The sequence below is a fragment of the Perna viridis genome, chromosome 6 (assembly GCF_037379345.1).
Source record: "Perna viridis isolate PV_CMFRI_1.1 ecotype Kerala chromosome 6, ASM3737934v1, whole genome shotgun sequence".
NCBI classification, from domain to species: Eukaryota; Metazoa; Mollusca; class Bivalvia; order Mytilida; family Mytilidae; genus Perna; species Perna viridis.
The window spans coordinates 40048459-40073143 of record NC_142450.1 but is presented as its reverse complement, the minus strand read 5'-3'; the positions used below and the strand labels follow the sequence as shown (position 1 = coordinate 40073143).

The window sequence follows — 24685 nt, the reverse complement described above, 5'->3', positions numbered from 1 at the left end:
AAGACGTGACTTCTTGTCAAACTGAAATCATGCCTTTAGTGCTTCCAAGCTAATGATTTTATTTCGCATATAATACCGTTATGAGTTATTCTTCTATTTTATTTTTAACTAAAGTTCTTAAGATGAATTTTATAGACTCTTTAAAAAATCACGAAAATGATTCTCTAGATATGTCATAAATAGATATTAATATGAGATATTTTTGACTGGATATAGTATAAGTGGTTAACAGTTCTTATGTGAAAACTTCTATACTTTTTTCACCACACAAGGCAACTGAACTTTATCCGTACATAAAAATAAACCAAACCATGAGGCTAGGTAACAGAAGTCGTAATATTTGGATCTGAGAAAACAATTACATAATGAAACAATATGTTTAATGTAATGAAATAAAAATAAGGAAGTTAAAAGGTGTTCGTTGTACATTTAGGCCTCTAGAATGTCATTAAACTGGTAATTGAATTCAATTAAAAAGTAACGTTTGATGCTGTCCGGCATGCAGCGGTAACCTTTGTACAATGCTACTTGCAACTTGTATGGAAAGGTCAGCTTGAAGAGCATAAATCTAACCTGACAAGACCGTAAATAAGTATCATCCCACAAATAATTCTCTTGGCACTTTACATAATATATTGATATATATCATACATTCTGCCAGAAACTTCTTACCGTAACTACACAGACTTTTTGTATCGCTAGACTTCTTACAATTAGGCTCATGGAAAAGGGTTATGTTGCTACTAGATTGAAGTCATCGCTACAGAAGTTTTATGGTCGTCATCATGAACTCGTGGGTAGTTATGGTATACCCACATGTTTCTTGGAAACTGATTTTTTCAACGTGTCATAATTTCCTTTCCTCTTTCATCTACCCTGGACTTCACTTTTAATGAGCAACTCGGTGTGTCTTTCTGTTCCAAGCTCCCAGTTATTAATGGAATCCGTAGTTGCCCTTTACTTTTGTTACTTAATACGTATTATTTGATTATTTTACGTTCTTTGTTGTCTGTTTTCCATGTATTGCCTTTGTTGGAAACTGGTAGATGGTGCACTTTTGAGAAAACCACACATTCATATCCCACAAAGTGGGATATGAATGTGTGATTTAAATCCAGGTTTGAAAAAAAAATATCCAACAAATCGAACTAAATCTAGAACGGTATAATTTTCGCAAAGTGCTCATTTCGTACACAATCTATATAATTTCTCAAAAGCGCAACAACCACATAAAAATCTAAGACTAGTAATGTGGTCTGTTACGGTTTCTGAACAAGAAATAAAAGTAAGTTTGGTGGGTTTTTGACATGCACGAATCCCCCCTGTCTGATTTTAAAAAAAAAAGACTGTTACTTAAATCTTAAGAAACATCGCCCGGTTACAGAACCATGATATATGAATTAAAAGACCGAGCGGATGCAATGTTAAATCATGTAAATTTCAGCGAAACAGAGATGGATTTGCGTGTTCGCGATTTTTGTTTTGTTTTGTTTTTATTTTACTGTACATTTTCCAACGATATCTCAAATAAAAGTCAAATAAAGTATAGTTCACGATGTCCTTTTGAATACAGTATTTGGCTAGAACCATACATCATACATACACAGCGGAGATCTTACTAGGATTAATGCCGACCTACTGGTGACAAACACATGCACCAAATTGGACATGATTCATCAATCATCCTGTAAAATATCTTGTATTCATTTTCTGTTTAGGTTATGATTAAGTCAATATCTAGGACATTACGTAACAACATGCTTTTAGTAACAGTTTCAATCTGGAATCGAATACAATTAGTATGTTATCACACCAGCACATGCCATGGGAAGGGTAAATAGGTTTTTGTTATATATAGAAAATTTTGCAAATAACATAAATGTGAAAAAAAAACAAAACAAAAAACAAATTATAGAATATAACTAGAGTTATGTACAACAATATTTGTGTTATAAAATTCACTTATTTAGTGAGTATAGCATTTTCTGCAGGGCAAACTACCAATGATTTGTTGTAGCATATTGCCATTTTTGCATTTCAACAAAATCACTTATTTTGCCAATAACTTGCATGTAACTGATTACCAAGACAGCTAAATTACGCCATTCAATTTACATTTAACTTAAGATGCTAGTGTGTTGAATGGCATATACAAATGCATATAAAACGTTCATAATTATCTATAATCAAAGTTTTGATCGAACTTTAATTGAAATGTTTGCTCAGTTATGTCCTACAACTTGAAATAGTAATCAAGAAAACCAAGGTTATAGCAGTAATCAAAAGAATGTAATCTAGGGACAAAGACCAGACATAGAAAACAGACATACACAACAAAGAACATAAAGTAACTAAAATCATACGTACAAAGTAATAGAAGTAAATGAGCAACCCGGACTCCACTAAAAACTGAGAAATATGTATAACATAGAAAATAAAGGATTACACATTTTGTCCTCGATTAACGGCGATTCTCCAACTTGTACTTAGTAACTGATATTCAAATAAAATTTTAATTATTCGACGTGTTGCCTGGTTCGCTTTTATTTGATAAAGTGAGATATTCTGTAATTTGCAAAACTTGTATAAAGATAGAAATGCCTAAGTATGCCATTCGCTTAGAGCATTCAAGTATTTATTTATCTATCCAAATATTTTAGATGGAAACTTATCAGCAGACTTAATTTCGTAGTAGCAGAAGTGCAGTTCATGGTTCCTGTTACAGTTAGGGTCATATGGATGTGCCCCAGAACAACTGTCCCTGTTAAGTGTGTTCTCCGTATCTATAGAAAAATATTCCTCGGCAACGGACATTCCAAATACTTTCTGACATCCCGCCGTGTACCTCATCAAATAAAATGGCCGGTCGACCGGAAGTAGTATTTCATTGTCCGCCTTTCCATCATTCCTGGAAGTAAAAAAATAATGAAAAGAAAAAAAAACAAAAAAAAAAAACCAAAAAAAAACCAAAAAAAACAAAAACAAAAACAAAAAAACAATGAACAAAAAACAAAAAAAAACACAATGCGTCCGTATTTTTTCCATAATCCTATTTGAACAAAGCCCTTTTGAAAAATATTTGTTGTACAAACTTGAAAGAAAATACATGACTTTAACGTCCTCAGTATGACTCTTTCAATTAAAAGCAAATTAGGTTAACTAATAGAAAGTGGCATCGCGGGGATATATTAATGCACAAATGTTAAACTTTTTTACAATATATTTACAGTTTAAAAATAAATGCTTTCTACAGGAGTCTTAATTTTACTAAAAATATTTGACAAGAAAAAAAAACAGACATAAGATAAATGTGATCACTGAGATATTAGTTGAAGTCATTAGAAATGGAAAATATTTTAACCTGCAACAAAAATCGATGCGAGTATTGCTTCCGTAGTCGCCGTTGGGTAAAACACCCCCATGTCCGTTGGCGTTACTGGAGTCTTCGTCATCCCAGTATACTGACCCACCGCTAAACCCTGAAATATCACTCCCACTGTTATGAATGGATTATTTATTGTATTTATTTAATCTTTAAAACTACTGTTTTATAGTAATATTCAAGAACAAAATATTTAGTTCTTGGTAATTTCTTGAAGCTAATTGTACCTTTGACAAGATCACAATAATAATTGTATGCTTGAAAATTCCTAGATCTAGAATTTACACTTGTATATACAACGGAGACAACTGTGCATTTTCCAGTTAGTCGCGAAAATGTAAATACAGCTTTCTGTAATTAAAACGTTTTCTTTAACATTAATAAACAGTAACCAAAAATGGATAAATTTACAAAATTACTTACCTACTGTCATTTTGATGTTTACAAAAAAGCTCTTTTTGTAAGAAAAATCAGTCAATTATTTTAGTGCATGCATTGTTTGTCTGTTCTTTCTGCCATGTGTGAATTGTATATATATTTGATCTCATGTTACACAAATTATGTGTCTGAGCGTTATCAATAAAATTTACAAGTTTACAAAAAAAACTCTTACACTGTTACATTATGTTTTTTTAATATAAAAAGGAAATAATTAGTGAAGAAATACAATACCTTACATATGTTCGACTTACCGCCAGGACATCCACCTTTTTTCAGAATACAGTAATTACCACTAGGCCAGTCTCGCTCATACTCTGAGTTTTCATTAGCAGTTTTCATACAGAAGTAAAACACAGGTTTATTGTGTTCCATTGTACCTGCATGATAATTTCACAATATCAGGATTTTATTGCATGTAAATACAAAAAAATAAATTATAAATACCGATCAGAGACATATTGCCAATTTCGATATGAGGTACACGTGTTTCAAAGTTATCTCTCATAAGCAGTATTATACTAAAATATATAGGGAGAGATCTCAATGCAAAAATTAATTCTAAACCATCATGGATATTCGATATAAAATATGAAAATCGAAAGTTAGCAGGCTTATATTTGCATATGAGAATAATCCGATTCAGATATTGAATTGTAAGAATTTCTCATTTACACAATATACTACCACTCCATCCCCACAGAAAATTCCGCATTCCCCATAGAAAAATCTTCAACCCCCATAATATCTACATTGCATTTTTCCTCATTAAATATTAACATTATCAAATTAAATTGTATAATTTTAGATATTTAAACATTTACAATATAATTTACAATTAAATTTGACATATTTTTCGTTTATAAATAAATACTCTAAAAACGTATTCCCCCATCCTCCCCATTTTTAAAAGTCCCACCATACCCCATCCCCAATGCCCGTTCTCAATATCCCATCCCTCATATACCATAAAATGGGAAGTTTCCCCATACAAGTACTGTAACCATTTTACTGCCATATGCAAATTCTGGTTATCCAATCTGGCTTTTTTTTTAGTTAGAAAAAATTGTACATGGTTGGACATTTGTGTTATGTATAAAGGATCTCAATACCCGCTAAATGTATCGTTGATGTCCAATAGTTAGTGTTATCGTCATCTTCAGCGTCCTGTCTTCGCCATCCCTCTGAGAAACCTATCGGTGACTTAGGACAGCCTGTATTTGCCTTATAAAAACCGTAGGTACCATGTGGCCAGGTAACAGGAATTTTCACATCAGGGTCTAGAAATACAAATTATCCGTGGTTCTTTGTCGTGGAGTCTACAATTCCTATATTTTTGATTGTTATCAATTTTGTACTTGTATTTTAACGTATTTGTACTTTTCTAACATGAAGAGATACCTTCGTTTTGTAGACCCACCCTTAAACATGGTACTTCTGAAGGTAACAATTTGTACGCCATCGAAACAGATGTTTCCTAACTTGAATTGAACATGTCAAAAAGGCTTTCCTATCAAGACACGTATTTTAATAAATAAGGAAATGTCACTTATATTACATGTACAACCTGAGATAAGGCATTTTATTTACTGATTATAACTTTGTATTCATTGTCAGTGCCCTTATTAAAGAGCATACTTTGATAAACTGTTTTAAATCTTAAATTTTGATAGTTTTTAAGACAAATGTTTACTGCATTTAGGACGTATGAAAAAAAACCAAAAAAAAAAAAAAAAAAACCACGTGAATTTGCGTCACCAATTGTAATAACATATCTTTATATCAAATGTACCTTGTGGTGGATACAAAGTCCCACTGTTCTTAGCATATTCTGCTAAGGCTCTCAATGTATTGTTTTGCCATCTTGGTAAGTAGTATGTGACCCCCTCCCCACAAAGACCACTGGCTTGGAACAACGAAGCATTCACGAAAAATTCTTCTTTCATTATCCTTGCAATAGTGACAAGTGTGTACGCAACAGGTTGATGATCATTTGTTGTTCCTAACGACAGGGATGCATCCAGTTTTCCGCCATGTATTTTGAAGTAATCACTGTGATGTAAGTTACTGACGTTGAGATGAACCACCGAACCGTAACCAAGGTACTCCTCGACTGACACCTTGCCTACTCCGATATCATACTAAAATGTGACAATGTAAATAAATCATTAAAATAGGGTAAGTCTCTACACGTGACTTCGTGTTTTCTCGAGAATGGATGCCAGCCTACCATTCAAATACATGAAAAATTGTCATTTTAAGAGCGTTGAGTGCAATATTTAAGCAAAACATCTTTCTGTGTAAAACTACCCCATAAAATGACAAATATCTATATCTACATTATGCCAGTATTAAGAAAGGCAATAAAAAGAAGATTTTGCAGAAAAATGCAGCGTTACAAGATCCAGAAAGTAAATAATAAAAAGACCGGTACAATTCGTTTTCGATACGTTCAACATCGGAAATTGCTGTAAGAAAAATGAAACTGAAACGACTTACAAACCCTATAGGTTATCTAAACTAAGATGTGATAAGAAACAAATCATATAGACTTACGCCGTAAATATTCAGGTCCATCATAAATACACAGTGACCTCTTATTTACCTACTTTAATGTTGCATTGTAAAATAAGTCAATGTTGCATCGTGAATTACCCATAACAATACCGGAACCCTATTTATTCGCATGTCTTTAATGTTTATAGTACTATTTGTTTTGCCGTTACAAGTTCATTTAATAACAACCGAAATAAACGAACAATTTTAGATCAGCGACCAGAATAAGCCTTGATCACTAATTGTTTCTCTATTGACATTGTTTAAAATCATCGAATCATTACATTATGCCTTACTGTAAAAAGAATATCTGCCAACTGAGAAGTTGATTGCTCATATCGCTTTACAGTTTTTAATCCTGTCTCTACTCCAACTATCACATGCTATTTGTAAACAAAAAAAAATCATAAGAAAATCAACCAGAGTGGAATGTTTAATCTGTAACTAAATTTTCCAAAAAAAAAAAAATCTAGAATTACAAATCTACAAGAATCAAATTTACATGGATATGTGAAATTGGGTCAGCACGACAAAGATGGTGTCTGAAAACTCACACATTTATTACATTTATTCCGTATGTCGAGACACCAAGAAAATAAAAATAAAAAAGTGACATGACAAGCTGCATAGACATAAATATTTCAAATCTAGATAAAACATCAAATTGATAAATATTACCAATACTTACTGTTCCCCATACATCGAGAAATTTCTTGTACTCAGCTTTATCATAATCAATAGGGAGATTACATACAGCACTTGCAAATTCATCAGAGACATCATGGTTATCACTATAGAGTGGTGGCATAACGTACCTAGTCCTACCGGTATTACATACAGTGATAGAGTCACGGAACACGTCGTGGTCTCCAAAGGAACGTTGTTGGATATCCTTGAAGACTTTTAAATAACACCAAACACGTCAATAAAAACGCGTTTTAAAGTACTATTTTACTTAACATGTTTTGCTGTTAATGCATTCATTAGAGTAATTCCTTCCCTTTGATTATCTACTGAGACTGTTTAACTCTTGCAAGTTGATGCACATTCATACGGATTTAAACAGTATGTGTCATAATACTACTAAACATTGTCATGACATTGCACACATTTTTATTCAGTCACTATTTAATTATATTGTGTTATGTTCATGTTTCTGTTGTATAAGAAATTAAAGGAGACCAAAATCATTTACATAATATATATTATAGAAAACTATTTTTTTAATCGGTTAAGTACTCACCTCGACTTTGCGTGAACGCATAAGGGGTAATGGAATCATCTCCGGGTCCTACAATACAAAAAATACAGAGAGTCTTTTTGTTTAAATATTTCTATTCGTTATGCTCTTGTCTAATCTATGCATTCTATTGGGTAAAAAAAAAACTAAATACAATTTTCGATGATTGAAACAAAAAGATTTTTTTATTGCAATAATCTTCAATATCAAATTATGAATTGAACATCTTAAAATCAATAATTTACCAAGGGTAACAATGTCTGCCATCAGGTAATCTTGGTACGATTTCCCGCCATAAAATATGGAAGTAGTATTACTCGGAACACAACTTGTTTTTCCATCGCTAACAATCAGACGAGGTGCTGTACTTGGCGTGACTTTTATGATATGTCGGGTTGATTTTATCCCGGGGTCAACGCCTCGATGTGACAAATCACCTCCATCCGGGTTACCATACAAAATGTTGTATCCTAGTCCAATAAACTTGGCGTCACTGGTTGAACTTTTTGCACTTTGAATTAGTACAGCTAAGGTTGTTATTGTTAACAGATAAATGTTCTATAAAAAAAGTAACGAATCTCTTCACAAGTAAAGTAACCTTTGAATTCTCTTAAGATACTGTCTATGTAGAAACCAGGCAGATCCCATGATATGGGTGGCACAGGATACATTTTATCCAACCAAATGTTTTGTTTAAAAGGCATAAGATTTGGGCTTTTCTTTCTTCATTTTTTCACGTTTTATTAGTATTATGCCCTCTTTTTTACTTTATAAGCATGACTACTTTTAATATATATATTATTCATGTAGTTTCATTGCACTTGAATTTATGTGAAAATCGTCATTTAAACAATAGTATTTAATGGAGATCCTTACCATTATAAAAGTCAGTGTAAACGATCGAAGATCATGTCATATGTTATCTCTTACATTGTATGACCTTAATGTCATACGTAGTATTGCCTATAACTTGAAATATTACATGTGGTGTAACAGTCTTTGTTCATTGGTTATTATGATCACGTGGTACAAAGGATATTCCACATACGTGAAGCCTTGTTTCTATTTTTAAATATATTGACGCTGTGTTTCTATTTCTATATGTATATTGACGCTATACTTCTAAATTTAGATCCGGATATAAACTGTTCCGTTCCGTAATTACTTTCAGCCAATCATGGCGGAAAATTACAACACTCAACTCCATATCCATAATATATTATCTACATATGGACTTTCACTCAGTCAATACGGTATATATGGACCTATTAGATTATATTGACCTACAACTTCGTCCTGGTGCGATATAACCTGAACATGTCCATATATAATGTATTGACTTATTTGATAAATATAGGCACCATACCACGCCACACGATATAAGTAGTTTTGACATGTCCTCAAAAGATTAATTTTATCATTCAACAATTCATATAAATAAATACCATAAAAATAGTTGCACAAGGATTTTATATAAACAGTGCGGTGAGCAATTCACAGTTGTCTGCATAGCCATTATTTTACAAACGAAATACTTTCACATCCACGTGACCTAAATTGGGAACCAATAAAGGGAAGATGTCATTGTTTATTGTTGTATTCAGCCCTTAAAAAAGGTCTGAACAAAGAAATGCACAAGTAACTCGCATGACAATCCAAACAACGTTATCACTAGACAGCTTTTGCCTGGTATCATTGGAACTGCATATTACAAATCAATAACGGTTGGTAATACAATGGCTTGGTTTAGGAAAACGGGAATATTCCCATTCAAATACCATAACCATGTGTTTTTTCAACTCCCGATCGGCCAATGTCGTCTGTTCTAAGAATTCAAACAATGAAGGACACACAAGACTCACGTTCAATAATATGTTATTTCCGGATAAACTAACTAATTTTAAAAATGCCAAGTAAGAAAATGATGCACCACCAAAGAAAACAAGAAAAACATTTGTTCCACCTTTTGGACCTGTAACTACAGAACAAACTTCCTGAGACATGATTCAAGAGAAAAACCTTGAAAAAAGAAGCAAACATCATCACAAGAACAACAGACAAGTGGTATCAACAAAAAATATCCGTAAAAAACCAAGCAAGAAACGAAAATTTCAAACCCCTTTTACATCGACCAACACGAAAGAAAATTACACAAGCTGCACTGATTGGAGACCTGAAATAGGTAAAGGAAAAGGCAAAAAGGAGGGGAAAGCCTGTAAGTCAAAGAAGATGAATGTAACAGATGGTAACAGTGATGATCGAGGGTAAAGAATTATGGTGCATTTGTAAGAGAATTCAGCCCGAGGGTCTCAGATTACACAAATGCAATCTCTTTGTAAAGTGGGCTCAATGTGACACATGTAAAGTATTGGTGCATCTCAAGTACTATTCCAAAGCAACGAAGGTGTCATATAAGGATTCCTTTTTCTGTGAAAAATGTAAAATGATTGACCAATCTTAATCAAAACTATTGAAAAATTAGTTGCTTTTCTCTCTATTATTGACATTTAAGTAAAAAAGTTGATTTTTATCTTGAATTGAATAAATGAATATCACATGACATAGTTATATATTACTTGTTTTTTTTTTCAAAAATGCTGATTCGTATTCATGCACTGTGCAAGGGACGGCTTCGTTGCTTATGAAGATAAGTCACAAGATGTTCGGAATGATTCCCTAATAATAACAGACGACACTGTAACTATTTCCTTAATTCATAAACGTCAGACTGAAATATGCATCGGCGATTGTCATGAATATCAGAACTGAAACTTGGAATAGCCCATGCAATCCATGTGAAGCAGTTCAATCTAACGTGTTCCCCTACAATTTCTTATATAATTATAGTGTTTGTCTTATATGATAAGATGTTCTTGTACATCCTTTGCCTATATTATGTTATGCCCTTTAAACAACCCGCAGTTACGTTGCTTTCGGCGGAATTTATGAAAACTTTCCACTTCGAGCAAGAACTGTAAAAATACCGCCGTGAGGAGCACCGAGACAGTGATTGTGAACGAGACAGAGATCATTCCTGTGCCGTTAAAAAATGAGACATGTAGCGTGCGATTTGCCAATTTTTTGGTATTTAAAGTGAAGTAGGTAGTGAAATCCAAGGTGGCGGCCTGTTTCCCTTGTGTTGTTTTAGTGTATGGCCATGCATCGTAAAATGTAAAGAATAGTTAAAAGTTAAATAGCATGTTAGTACTATTTTTGTCCATTTAGTGGATCTAACTCACGATCTCAAGATCCTGTGAACCAAGTGCCATTTAGAAGTGGATTTGTTTGATTAAATACACTATTATTAAAGATGATGCTTTAAACTTAAGTTATATGGAGTTTGAAAAAATCGTTCGTTTATTCCTTCCAAAATATTTAATCTTTAAGGCATGCGCGAACACATGGAGAATATCAAAATGAGGGCGTGGGGTTGGTTTGTTTACAAGATAAGAACATTTTAACTCTAAGGACTTATACTGACTGGATATAAAGGCTTCAAAGTTTATTCTACAAGGTATTTGTTTGTCCAATGATTTATTAATTATATTATTTCTGTTTAACTGTTTATGAACTTGAGATATTATAAATGGAATTATTTTGGGATAGATAAGGTTAACTTGAAAATAACGAGTCTTCGGAATTATTTCAATTAAATACTTATATTTAAAAACATCGTGGGAAGCAATGACGGTTACTTGCACTCTATTCAATTAAAAGTGGAAACTTTGGATCAAATAGTTTTTTTTACCTCAGGCATTAATAGCCACGAAATCCATGCTTTAGAATAAATATAGTTTGATGCATAAAAACAATTCTAATATAAATATACAGTGAAGAAAAAGATCAAGGAACATTCAGAATATTTGTTGCTATTCAAATTTTCTGGATCAGTTCGATGAAATTACTGACATTATGCTTTATTTCAATAGAGACCACGATATAAAATAAACTGTATTCTTGCACACCAATCATTGTGGCAAATATCCAGCTTTTATTGGTTAAAACTTAACCAAAAATGTGTTATTTATCATTAATTCTCATTCTGTACATTACACACCAATGAAAGCTTATCCATGATTCTTGATTCATTATTTTAGTTTTACCTACGCTCAATTAATGAACACGTTTGTTCATGATGCTTCGATGTTTGTTCAAGGAAAATCAGTTCACATGTCTGAAAGTTTTCTGTGCAATTATTGTCAAATTGCCGAAACCCATTTGATTTTTTATCTTGATAACTTTCTTGGAAAAGATAAATTCTTATTTCAGCACCATGGTGAAAGTCTTAAACAGTCTTAAGAAAGTCTTGAATGTGGTTTTGTCTTGTTGTATGTTATCCAATCGTTTTTCAAAGAGCTTACATAAATTAAAAACCAATATTCTATATTAAGGTTATTGTTCCAAATTGTCTGCACAAGCAACTACGAGCTGGTCGAAAGATATGTTGTATTTTCAGCATGGCGACAATTGTTAATATCTCTCGAAACAATTCCTCACTCAGGCATATCACCTCATATCGTAAATCATTGATAGAAGTATGTGATAACGGAGAGTGATATTGAATGATATCGTCAGATACCATTACTTCCTTTTATATTTAAATATGTCAGAATGTTGAAGATTAATGTTACAGACGCTCTAAAGATTTACAGCAACATACATGTTAGGTGTTTAATGTCTTGTATATGGTTATCAGCATTAGTAGACTTTGAGTCGACGAAAGTTCTATAACAGAAATTAAGCTAAAAGTTACTATTTAAATTTGATTACTAGTATCACTGTGTACAAGCATTATGTTTTGTGCTACAACAACCTGGATACAACCGTGCTATTGCTTCAACATGGGAGTCAAGGGAAAGAAAAGAGATGTTTATTTATCAATGTTACCTAGAGTTTTCGAAAATGTATATTAGCAATGTATTTCTCACTATCTCAAAAGCTACATACATGGGTATTCAGTTTTATTGTTACCAATCATGTTTATACATACTGATTATTGTTCAAGTTTGGGTTGGCACATCTTTCTGATGGAAAAATTGTAACATTATTAAAATGTTGATTCCTGAATTTACATTATCCTGAAATACAGTAAGTTATATTGTTCATACACTGCAAGAGCTTCTATAATGTGAAAAAATGAGCTCAAGGTACATACATATAGTTCTTATTTGAAGTTAAGTTCATTTATTTTCCAAATCTAAAATTCTAAAATTTATTTTATTTTTTATTTATTTTTTGTTTGACCAATCTTGTGGCGATAACAAACACTAAACATATAGAACTGATTTTTATTCAGAGAACAAATAAGATACAAACAACTTTTACCCGATAATTTCTTGAACAGAGACCGTGGTATTTAGTACAGTTCTCTCATAATAACAAAAGTGTAGCTCGTGATTTTTGTTACAGTGGGGATCATATGGGTGAGATCCAGAACAAGAATCTTTGTTAAAATTGTTCTCAGTATCCATTGCGAAAAATTCATCTTTAGCTGTCATTTGAAACACTCTCTGGCATCCGCTGGTATAGCGCATCAGGTAGAAAGGTTTGTCAATTGGCAATAAGATTTCCTTGTTGGTAAACCCATCATTTCTTTAAAATACAAGGGAAAAGATGTTTGGTGATTTCCTTCCATTTGGGAGGGTGGTGAGTGTATCAGCAAAATATTTGCAAAAGTGTATCTCAGAAAAGCAAGTTTACTTTTCAATAAGAAAAACACTCGTAATCGACGAAATATCTCGAAAGGAATTTATTTGTTTGAACATTGCAACCCCTTCACAAAACTCATTTAAAAAATACAATAAACAAACCAAAAACAAAAAACAAAAAAAACCAACCAAACAAACAAACAAACAAAGGCAAATCGACAAAAAAAAAAAACAAAAAAAACAAACAAACAAACAAAGGCAAATCAACAAAAAAACCCCCCAAAAAACAAAAAACAAATCAAAAGGTAAAACCAGAAATAATAACAAAGAGTGATCAAGGGAACTAAGGTTATAACGATAATCAAAGAATGTAATCCAGGGACAAAGACCAGACATGGAAAACGACATCAGGTTTTCATGGCGCAGATGATAACACGTAACGATCCATGAGTTCATGATGACGACCATAAAACTTCTGTAGTGATGACGTCAATCTTGTACCAACATAACTCTGCTCCAGAAGCCTACTTGTTAGTTTCGGCAAGCTCTGGCATAACGTATAAGTTGTGATATGAACACTCCGTAAGCAGATGCTGAAGGAATGCTGCCACAGGTGAAAGGAAAGTTGACAATTCTGAATGAGAAGCCATCACGTTTGTCGTAAAGTCTGGTCAATAGTTTTCCATTACCATCGATTTAAGTGTAGGTCAAGACATGAGGCTGACTGCACAGTGTCTGTAATATCATTTATCTCAAAGTTCTTTGGGGTAGATGCGATGTATCAAATCGCCAAAATTAGGATTTTTTTAAAGATAATACGTCATCTATATATATAGCGGAAACTGAGATAAAAGGATCTAGCTAAACGATATTCTTTCTTTCGGATCAGATAAGCTATAAAGTCAGCCTCATAAGAGTGAAGGAATAGGTTGCAAATAGAGAAGCATAATTTGAATGCCGACCGTTTGTTGGAAAACGCGTCCACCACACTGGACAAATATGTTGTCGATTAAAAATTCCAGCATTTTATAAACATCTTCCTCTGTAAATATGGAAGATGATTTCGAAGTATTTCTTACAAAGTACTAGGAATCTCTACCAAGGACTATAGATTTGTATCTAGATGTACCATCTTTTTTGTAGGTTTTTCTGAGACGTATGAGTGTACCATAACTATACAAAGAGTAATCAAGGAACCAAGATTCTAGCGGAAATCAAACGAATGTAATCCATGAACAAAGACCAGACATGGAAAACAGACAAACACGACAAAGAACATAAAATAATACATACAAGTGACAAAAGCAAATAAGCATCAAAAATATACATTTAAAACAAGATAATGTTCGATCTAATTCTCTTACCTACAACAGAAATCAATCCGGGTGTTTTTACCGTAATCACCGTCAGGTAAAGTTCCTCCATGGCCATTGGCATTACCAACGTCCTCATCGTCCCAAAAAATAGAACCACTTCCAAACCCTGCCATTGAATATTGAGAACTCTGATTTAGTGAAATATTAAAATTACGTAGTTGAACAAATCCCACAATATGTTTAAGGGACAAATGTAATCGTTTAGATAATTCAAACAAGTCGACGAATATTCGATATCATACATTGAAACAAGAGCATTACTTACATTTGTTGACTATATTTGCTTAACGCAATTAAGGTGGAAAAATCTTTTACATTGAAAAGTTATACAAGTGAACAACTACTTTGTTTTAACGATGTCTTGAAAATCATTACCAAACTCCCATATATGATAAGAAATGGGCTCAAGGTACAAACGTGTAGATCGTATTTGATGTTAGCCCTAATTTAAAAAGAAACGACTTTTTCATGTTACCAATTAATGATATAAAGTGTCAGAAATAGTAGAACAAATACAATGAAATAAAAAAAAACCTTTTGCTATTACCTTTAGGACAACCACCTCTCTTGAGGATGCAGTAGTTTCCACTAGGCCATTCTCTTTCGAATTCTGAATCCTCGTTTCTCGTCTTCACACAGAAGTAAAACACAGGTTTGTTATGTTCCATGGTCCCTGAAAGTTGTCAGAAGTATATTTATTCTAAAACCATAAATAATAACAAAAATGAATAAACATTCTAAGAGAGTGTCCATGCAAAAAACCAGGCTGTGATGGCAAAGGACAAATATTGTTGTCCAAACAAATTCACCCATTTCATATCACAGATGGATCCTTTCTAAAAATTCAATGTTGGTTATGGATTAACTGCAACAACAAAATGAACACAAATTACATAGAAAGCATTGAAATTCATTAAAAAAGGAAAGATAACTCTTTCATTTGAGCAAAATTTAGTTGCTTTGTTAGGGAACTTTAAATGTATTTTCAGAGCCATCCATTGTTGATTAAAAACACACTTTGTCCAATTTGACATACATATGGTACAATCATTAAATTGCAACAAAATTCAGTGGGATAAAATTTTCCCTGTGCCACCCATATTATGGAATCTGCCTGATATTTACAAGACAGTCTCTTGAAGAAGAAAGCAATGAAAAGTAATTACTAAGTTAAAAAACGTTGAACTTTTGTCATTATTGGATGTGACTCTTGAGAATTTCAATACAAAATAAAATGTGTACCTGCCAAATGAATACCAGGTGTCCAATAATTGGTGTTATGGCTATCCTCTGCGTCTTCCCTTCGCCATCCTTCAGAAAATCCTACTGGTGAAACAGGACAACCTGAACCTGCTTTGTACATTCCATATGTTCCATGAGGCCAAGTCACAGGTATCTTTATATCAGGATCTAAAACAAATACTTTGTAATTTTATGTACTCAATACAAAGTTTGTTGTCTTGATGATTGCAATAAAGTAAATGAAGAATGATTGATTTATTTTACCTAGAAATGTTTATTTATTTATTTATTTATTTATTTATTTTGTTACATTACTTTCAACGAAAATACAAACTTTTCTTGAAAAAAATGTGGTTTGTCCCTTCCCCTAAAGAGTCTTTTAAAACTGCCAAAAAAAAAAAAAATATAAAAAAAATATTCAAGAAGTTTTTGCTTGAAATCCACATCTACACTCGTTCATTTCCAGAAATACAAATTTAGCTACATTGAAATTCAGATAATTCTAAAGACCAATGACTAACTAAAGAATGCCTTATGGTACTTCTCGTAATGTACATCAGATGTTTTTAAGGCTATTTTTTTTAAAGATATTAATAATACCACAACGAATCTTGACTTCAAATAATATCACAAATTCTTATCATTTATTCATCTTTAATGCATTTAAAGAAAGAGTAATCAAGGGAACTAAGGTTATAGCGGTAATCAAAAGAATTTAATCCAGGGACAAAGACCAGACATGGAAAACTGACATACACAACAAAGAACATAAAGTAACTAAAAAATCATACATACAAAGTAATAAAAGCAAATGAGCAACTGGGACTCCACGAAAACTGGGAGCATGGACCAGGTGCACCAGTAGGGTAAGCGTCTTCTGCTTTTCTAGAAACACCCGCCGAGTTGCTTATAAAAAGTCAATTCCGGGGTAGACAAACGAGGAAAAGAAAAACTATGACCCGTTGAATAAATCAGTTTTCATGGTGCAGATGGATACATCATAACGATCCACGAGTTCATAATGACGACCATAAAACTTAAAGCAATAAAACCTGTTCCAGAAGCCTATTTGTTAGAGTTCTAGGGCGATACAAAAAGTCTGCGTAGTTTCGGCAAGCTCTGGCATAACGTATGAGTTGTAATATGAACACTCCATACGCAGGTGCTGAAGGGATGTTGCCACAGATGAAAGGAAAGTTGACAATTCTGAATGAAAAGTCAACACGCTTGTAGTAAAGTGTGGTAAATAGTTTTCCTTTACCATCGATTTCCAAGTGTAGGTCAAGATATGAGGCTGACTTCACAGTGTCTGTAGTATCTTTTATCTCAAGTTCTTTTGAGTAGATGCGATGTATCAAATCCCCGAAATTAGGATTGTTTAAAATACGTCAACTATAGATATAGCGGAAACTGAGATTAAAGGATCTAGCCACACGATATTCTTTCTTTCGGATCAGATCAGCTATAAAGTCAGCCTCATAAGAGTGAAGGAATAGGTCAGCAAGTAAAGGAGCACAATTTGTTCCCATTGGAATGCCGACCGTTTGTTGAAATACACGTCCACGACACTGGACAAATATGTTGTCGATTAAAAATTCCAGCATTTTGTAAACATATTCCTCTGTATAATTGGAAGATGATTTGGAATTATTTCTTACATAGTATGAGGAACTATATATTTGTATCTAGGTGTACCATCTTTTTTTTTTTTTTAGAAAAACGACAATGTGTAATGTTTTTAAGTTGGGATTTTAACTGAGTATGGGGAATAGAAGTATACAGTATTGAAAAAATCATAGGTTTTAATGCTATTATATTCAGATAATAGTCTTGAACTCATTGTCTCCAAAAGATCTTTCGATTTTTTCAGGATCCACATTGAATTAATACCACTACGGGAGTAACAAGTGTTGTGGTAGGACTGCATACCCTCTTTGACAGTTGTGAGTATAGAAGTTTAAAGTTTTGAAAGAGGTTTGGTGGTACATTTTGCAGATCCAGCTATGTAACGTTGTTTGTAACGATTCTTGTGGTTTGTAGGTGGGGTTTAACACCCGAGCAGCAATATTTCAGCTATATTCAGGCGATGAGCATGAAGTGGATGATAAAATGGACATGAAATGATGAAATGAAAAATGGGATGGGACACAAGGATAATAGGGTCGACAAATTTTGATTGCCAGTAGAAATAGGGAGAGGTGGGTAGGGTCGGGCAATTTAGCCTTCTTTGGCGGAGCCCTATGGTTCCTACTCCGGGAGAATACCACAATAGGGTTATTTTAACGTGCGAGGAACGTGGCGTCTTTCCCAACACGGTGCACCACTATGGTTTGCGGTCAGGTTTTCCGTATTATAGCTGACAACCCCAGCATATAAAACGCCAGGGGTACCCCATTTACTACCTGGGGCACACAACCCAGTTGCTCTGTGGGCAGAGCGCCCGAGCCCCCGGCTAGGGTTCTGAGCACTACTTAGTCGCCTTTTACGACAAGCTTGGCGCTGCTGCAGGCCTTTTCTTTTGACACCCGGACCTGCACGGGGTTGGATTCTTGTGGAGTTGGAATCTGTTGGAATCCAGTACATAGACGGTCAATCACAATCATCATTCTTGGTAAAGAGGCCAGGAGAGGATAGCACAGATTTAAGGTTTTCCACAATCTGTTCTTTGGAGAGTGTGGTAGCAGTATAGGTCTTATCACTGCCATTATTTTCTACGTCTACCTCTGATAATAAACATTGGATGTAAAACGTTTTGCAGACAAAAGCAATGTTGTTTTGGGCTTTGTCTGCTGGTACGACAAAATATTTGTCATGTATAGTAGACAATGTTTTAGCTACAAGTGTTCATATACAATTTTTAAACAAGGACTCTTCAGCTCACCCGAAGGAGACTGTGATATTCCATGTAAGCCTGCATACTCTGACAGAGCCGTCACCGTGTTGTTTCTAATGGCACCCAACCTTTCAGATAATCTGTCCCCACATTTTGTATTGGTAAAGTCCGTCTCCATGAACCTTGCCAGCGTTGCCATAGTGTATGCTACAGGTTGTGGTGCACCGTCCTTGCCGACGATGTGAGTCGAGTCGACTTGGCCACCTTTAATGCGTGTATAATCACTGTGGTGGAGTCGACCGGTATCTAAATGGATGACAGATCCATACCCAAGGTAGGACTCTAGCTCAATGTAAGTTCCAGTTCCTCCATCGTTTTTCTGAAACATGACATAAATTATAAAAGAGCCAGAAGATTATATAAAAACTGTACACATTTCAAAATTGTATCGCAATGCCTTTTATTCAAACAATACAAATGAATTTAAAGATGTTTGTTTCAGGTTAAAGAATGCATAAATAAAACATTATAACGACTATACGTCCATCCGTCAGAACAAAACAAATCTAAAATGCACTGTGTTACGTGCAAACTTTGGAACATTGGGGTATGTCGGCAATAGTTTTGCCATTCCAGAATTAATGGAGGAACGCCAACGGTACGAAACTGGATCTACTTTAGAGTCCGTGTAACGTGTTAATGAGCGGAGATTTCTAACTTTATAAGGTCACTACCATCACTGACGTCATGAAAAAATAAAGATTATGGAACCAATATAACAATTCACATTCATTCATAGTGCTTGTCCAGTCATGCACTTTGTATAAACGAAAAAGCTGAGTTGTTCCGATTAAATGTCTCTCTCAGAGACACCCCTGTAGTTTATTCAATCATTAAGGCTAACTCTTCCTCTATACTCACAGAAAGGAGAACATCTGCTAATTGTTGAGTGGACTGTTCGTATCTCGTAACAACTTTTGTTCCTGTCTCTACACCAATGATAACATGCTGCATATTAAACAAAACATATATAGACACATTTTCTATTTTGGCGCTATGAATTCTCTATGTCTTATTTGAACACTTGATACAAAAAATTTTGATTCGCCAGTGCATTTCATATGCGCAAAACATTCCACTTTCACTCTTAAATTCTATCTAATATGCGATGATAAGTTCATTGACTATTAATCTATTTACTTGTTTAACACCAATTTCCGTGCAAGCATAACTTTATTGTACAGGCACACGAATCGCGATTTATGAGTGTAAACTGTCGCAACCAGGTTATTTCGTATAACCTGTTCAAAAATTAGAACCTTCCTTATAATTTGATTACTATCTGATGACAGCTCAAATATTGATAATTGATTCGTATTCAAAACGGTTTGCGTTAATGACATCATAGTACCAAACAAGGTTATACAAAATATCCTGGTTTGCTCAAAGAGAACCAACCAATCAGAAAACTTGTTTCAAATCAAATTAAAAACCAGTAAGTATTCGATGTCATCAGACTATGAAATTCTATATTACAGTATTTAATATGAGCAAGATAACACCTTGAATAATTCATAGAATTCTTGTTGACATAGAAACGTAAACACGTAAGGTAAGATTCACCGCAAATACGATAGCTTAGTGTTTACATGATAACATTTCATTTAATTGCAGAGACATTCAAATCGCTCCATGTTTATGAAGCGTTTATCTATCAAGTCATATGCTGCTTCAAAGCTTATCGACGTTATATCAACTTTAACTTTCATACAGATTTTAAATTAGAGCAGGGTTGTATTTCACTTCCCAGATTAAAACGGTCATCAACATTTTAGATACAGATACAGATACAGATAGTATACCCTTTCAGTATGATATGGTATTTTTATTGTTGATTCGATTAAAAAAAATCTTTCTTAAGCATTGATTTCTACAGTTGAAACCAGTAAGCATTAGTTTCTAGACTATAATGACAGCGTTAAAATGTTAATTCCTTATACGGTAAACATACGAGAATCAATTGTTCGAAATGTAATAATCTTTTTCTCTTTTTATTCATTTCGGATATCAAATTAAAAATCAAGTCTATTAGGGTTTATTTTTACACGTTATTATTGTATAAAGATGATTCCCCATTACTTGCGTTTACTTCATTTTCTATTGCCATGGCGTTTGTGTATGTTTGTAGAATTACTTTTATATGCATATTTAAATATATTTGTAGAATATACATACTGTACCCCAATCATCTAAGAACTGGCGATACACACTTGGAGAATAGTTTACAGGAAGGCTACAAACAGCACTGGAAAACTCATCACTAAGTGTATGTTTATCACTGAATTGGCTGCCTGTTGGCATGACATACCGAGTACGCCCGGTGTTACAGACGGTTATTTCATCTCGAAATACATCGTTATTATCTCTCGTTCTCTTCTCTATATCTTGGAATGCTAAATAATTTGAATTGTGCATCTCTCATCTAAGGTTCCAACTATGCAGTCAACAATTTACATTTTCATATTACGATTTACATATAAAGACGAATCACAGCAAATATGTTGATATAAAAAACTTTTCCTTTCAAACTAATGAAACAAATATATTAAAATCAAACTGAAAAGACCGTTCACGTTAACTATGACTTACCAGTACTTTTTACAAATGCAAATGGGGAAACACTACGATCACCGGGACCTACAAACAAAGACAATCTTCTACAATCATACTTATTATATGGGAAAACGTTAATGATAATTCATGTACCAGAAGAAACTTTTCAGAGTAGAACACGAAAGCATATTCATCAAAACGAGGCCGACAGCGTAAAGATTATAGAGGGAAATAAATAGGAATTTATGTTATGCGAAATGTTTGTTCAAATATTTTAAGTTTCATAATGTTCTTGCAAATAATTGATTAAAACAAACCAAGCACCCCCCCCTAAAAAAAAACAAAAACAAAAACAAAAACAAAAACAAAACAAAACAAAAACAAAAAACTTGAGTTTCATTAAGTTATGACCTGATGTGACCATGTCGCCCAGCAGGTACAACTGGTACGATTTCCCACCATAGAAGACTGTTGTTGTATTGTGAGGGTCACAAGATGTTTTTCCATCAGTGACGACAAAACCATCCGTTTCGTTAGTTGTTGTTAGTATATGACGCGTCGATTTGATGCCAGGATCTATACCAACGTGAGCAAGGTCTCCCCCATCCGGGTTACCAAACAGAATGTTATATCCAAGACCAATGAATTGGCCATCCGAAGGATAACCATAAATTGCGTTGGCTAAGGTTGTTATTGTCAAAATCGGGATTAATGTCATTTTAACACTTAAAAAGAAAAAAAAATAGATGAACGAAAGCATTGAAATACATAAAAAAGACCAATGTACAAGTTCCGTTGACTGACTTTTACTGCTTTACCCATCTTAAATCTGGAAATATTTTAAAAGTATTAGGAAAAAAAAATACTCATGCTGTTAAAATTTATTTTTTTTTCAGTGTGTATTCGGATAAGATATTTCATTATCAATTTAAATGTATATTTCTTTCTTTTTTGTTCATGTACAACTCAAATGGCGATTGTTTTATTGACAATAGAAGTGTAATGTAGCATTTAGTGCACGAAGTGCCTTTGATATAATCTTATCTTGAAAATATACTTAGATGCATTAATGAATACTTCAAACGCACAATTCGAATTATAATTGTTGGAAACATGAAAAGTTCAAACCCTAGACAAGGAATCTCCAGAAGAATATTGTACCAATTTTGCATTCTAAAAAACCCAATCAATATTGTAGCTATATTAATCAAGGCTGTAATCGCTCAAAGCTATACAAAGCTATGTAGTATAATTGATTATGACTTTCTTTTATATTTTACTCCTTTTGTTTGATGAATACATGATTTTCACATTATTGTGGTTACAGTCGTTGCAAATCCTTAAAGTTCTTACCTCTATCTTACGCCAATCCCACGTGTATATTGCGTAAGATAAGTCAGGTAAGATACTAGATTAAAAGGTGATATACACTTTACACTAAATATATACCTGAAGTAGTCTAGATTTATCTGGAAATAGGAACACCAAATAGATAGAACGTTCATGCGCGAACGCACGCACAAAGAAACAAACAAACACTCCCCTAGAGACCATTCAACTTCTCTACTTGTACAATCAAAATATTGATTTAAATCTAACCATCAAAAGTTTTTTTTTTCAATCATTTAAAGTCATGTTCCATTTTCGAAGAAATTATGTTACATTTCCACTCAAAATTAACGTTTTTAATTCTAAAATGATGTGTTTCTTTGAGGTGGAGATTCAGGGAGGTATCCCTCAAACCGATTATGTTTGATGGCATTGACAGTTATATTAAGGAGTAGCTATTTATGTAGGTGTACGGAGCAAACGGACCTAAAATTAATGTACCAACCCCATTAAAAGACTGTAAAATCACCGTCACTAGGTTAGCGCAGATAAAAACAAACCTTTAAGGTAAAGGTGCAAATGTATTCCACCGATACCTCATAAACCTTTCATTTGTTGCTACCTTTCATACGGCGTTAATCATCTTCTTGGATAAATACGGACGTTACTAGCATAAACGAAGTCGACCATAATGTTTAAGCATGTTTTAAGACCCATCAACAAATTCGTAATTCGTAAATAAAAGGTGCCGTTCGTGAATATGAAACGAACATCTATTACTAAATTCAAACAAGTCGGACGGGATTCTTCATTTAAGGTTTTAATGATCCTTTTAAATATTTAAGAGCCACGGGCATTCAAGTGACCGTTTATTTTGACAGGTATCACAAAAAAATGGCACTCCTTTATCAGAGCTAATGGTGTCTCTATGAACTTTATCGATTAAATGATGACTTCAAAAGTAAAAATCCCGCTACTGAATGAATTGATCGTCAGAACCTCCGTTATCGAGAACCAATATTGTTGTATGCGATACATCTTCAAGAGGTTCTGTACAAACACATCAAATGTCAAAAGTCTATCGTGGAAGACAAAAATAAAATTAACCGAGCAACAAAAAAAAAAAAAAAAAATAAATAAATAAATAAATAAATAAAAATGATTATATTATGAAAAAATGAATAAATTAATAGATTCTAAAATTTAACGAATGTCTTCAGAAGTAAAATTGCTTTTCAATTATTTCATATACCTATACTTCACCTATTACGGTAAAGGAAAACTATTGGCCAAACTTTACGACAAACGTGATGACTTTTCGTTCAGAATTGTCAACTGTCCTTTCATCTGTGGCAACATCCCTTCAGCACCTGCGTATGGAGTTTTATATCACAACTCAAACGTTATGTTAGAACTTGCCGTAACTACGTAGACTTTTTGTATCGCTCTAGACTTCTTCCAATTAAGCTTCTAAAACAGGGTATGTTGCTACCAGATTGCAATGATCACTGCAGAAGTTTTATGGTCGTCATCATAAACTCGCGAATCGTTACGGTGTATCCATCTGCACCACTGATTATTTCAACGTGTCATAGTTTCCATTTCCTCTTTTGTCTCCCCGGACTTGCCTTTTTATTAGCAACTCAGCAGGTGTTTCTAGAAAAGCAGATCACTGCCGGTTCACCCGGTCTTTGCTCATAGTTTTAGTGGAGTCCGACTTGCTCATTTACTTTTGTTACTTTGTATGTATCATTTTAATTACTTTATGTTCTCTGTTGTGTTTGTCTGTTTTCCATGTTTGGTCTTTGTCCCTGGATTGCATTCTTAATTTCCGGTAGAATCTTGGTTCCCTTGATTACTCTTTTAAGAGATTGTCTATGTAGAAACCAGGCAGATCCTATGATATGAGTGACAGAGTAATCAAGGGAACCGAGATTCTAGCGGAAATTAGACGCACTCAACAAAGAACATAAAACAAGAAAAAATACATACAAAGTAATAAAAGTAAATGGGCAACTCGCACTCCAC

At 33.6% G+C, this 24685-nt stretch overlaps 2 protein-coding genes across 2 annotated transcripts; both read right to left on the bottom strand.

The window, feature by feature from the left end:
- Nucleotides 1-2613: 2613 nt before the first annotated feature.
- Nucleotides 2614-8605, bottom strand: LOC148614934 (uncharacterized). Its single transcript, XM_088589468.1, has 10 exons — nt 8493-8605; nt 7862-8174; nt 7620-7667; nt 7065-7276; nt 6673-6759; nt 5613-5961; nt 4933-5100; nt 4075-4200; nt 3362-3479; nt 2614-2908 (listed from the first exon to the last, which is right to left on the bottom strand). The coding sequence occupies exons 1-10, from the start codon at nt 8493-8495 to the stop codon at nt 2644-2646; spliced, it is 1689 nt and encodes a 562-aa protein (XP_088445594.1). The 5' UTR covers nt 8496-8605; the 3' UTR covers nt 2614-2643.
- A 4285-nt stretch (nt 8606-12890) lies between these two features.
- Nucleotides 12891-22793, bottom strand: LOC148614933 (uncharacterized). The gene is made up of 10 exons (XM_088589469.1): nt 22682-22793; nt 21740-22053; nt 21365-21412; nt 20951-21168; nt 19637-19723; nt 18764-19094; nt 15883-16050; nt 15188-15313; nt 14629-14746; nt 12891-13208 (listed from the first exon to the last, which is right to left on the bottom strand). Exons 2-10 carry the CDS (start codon nt 22044-22046, stop codon nt 12938-12940), a joined length of 1674 nt encoding a protein of 557 aa, XP_088445595.1. The 5' UTR covers nt 22047-22053; nt 22682-22793; the 3' UTR covers nt 12891-12937.
- Nucleotides 22794-24685: the final 1892 nt, after the last annotated feature.

What these genes read in the sequence shown, in the direction of transcription:
- LOC148614934 (XM_088589468.1), bottom strand. An exon ending in GGCAGACATTGTTACCCTTG is followed by an intron (nt 7,668 to 7,861) that starts GTAAATTATTGA and finishes TTTGTATTGTAG; the next exon opens with GACCCGGAGATGATTCCATT. An exon ending in AAAAGGTGGATGTCCTGGCG is followed by an intron (nt 3,480 to 4,074) that starts GTAAGTCGAACA and finishes GTGATATTTCAG; the next exon opens with GGTTTAGCGGTGGGTCAGTA.
- LOC148614933 (XM_088589469.1), bottom strand. Translation starts at nt 22,046, where the DNA reads ATGACATTAATCCCGATTTTGACAATAACAACCTTAGCCAACGCAATT. An exon ending in ACCTGGTATTCATTTGGCAG is followed by an intron (nt 15,314 to 15,882) that starts GTACACATTTTA and finishes GACAACTTTCAG; the next exon opens with GGACCATGGAACATAACAAA. An exon ending in GAGAGGTGGTTGTCCTAAAG is followed by an intron (nt 14,747 to 15,187) that starts GTAATAGCAAAA and finishes ATTCAATGGCAG; the next exon opens with GGTTTGGAAGTGGTTCTATT.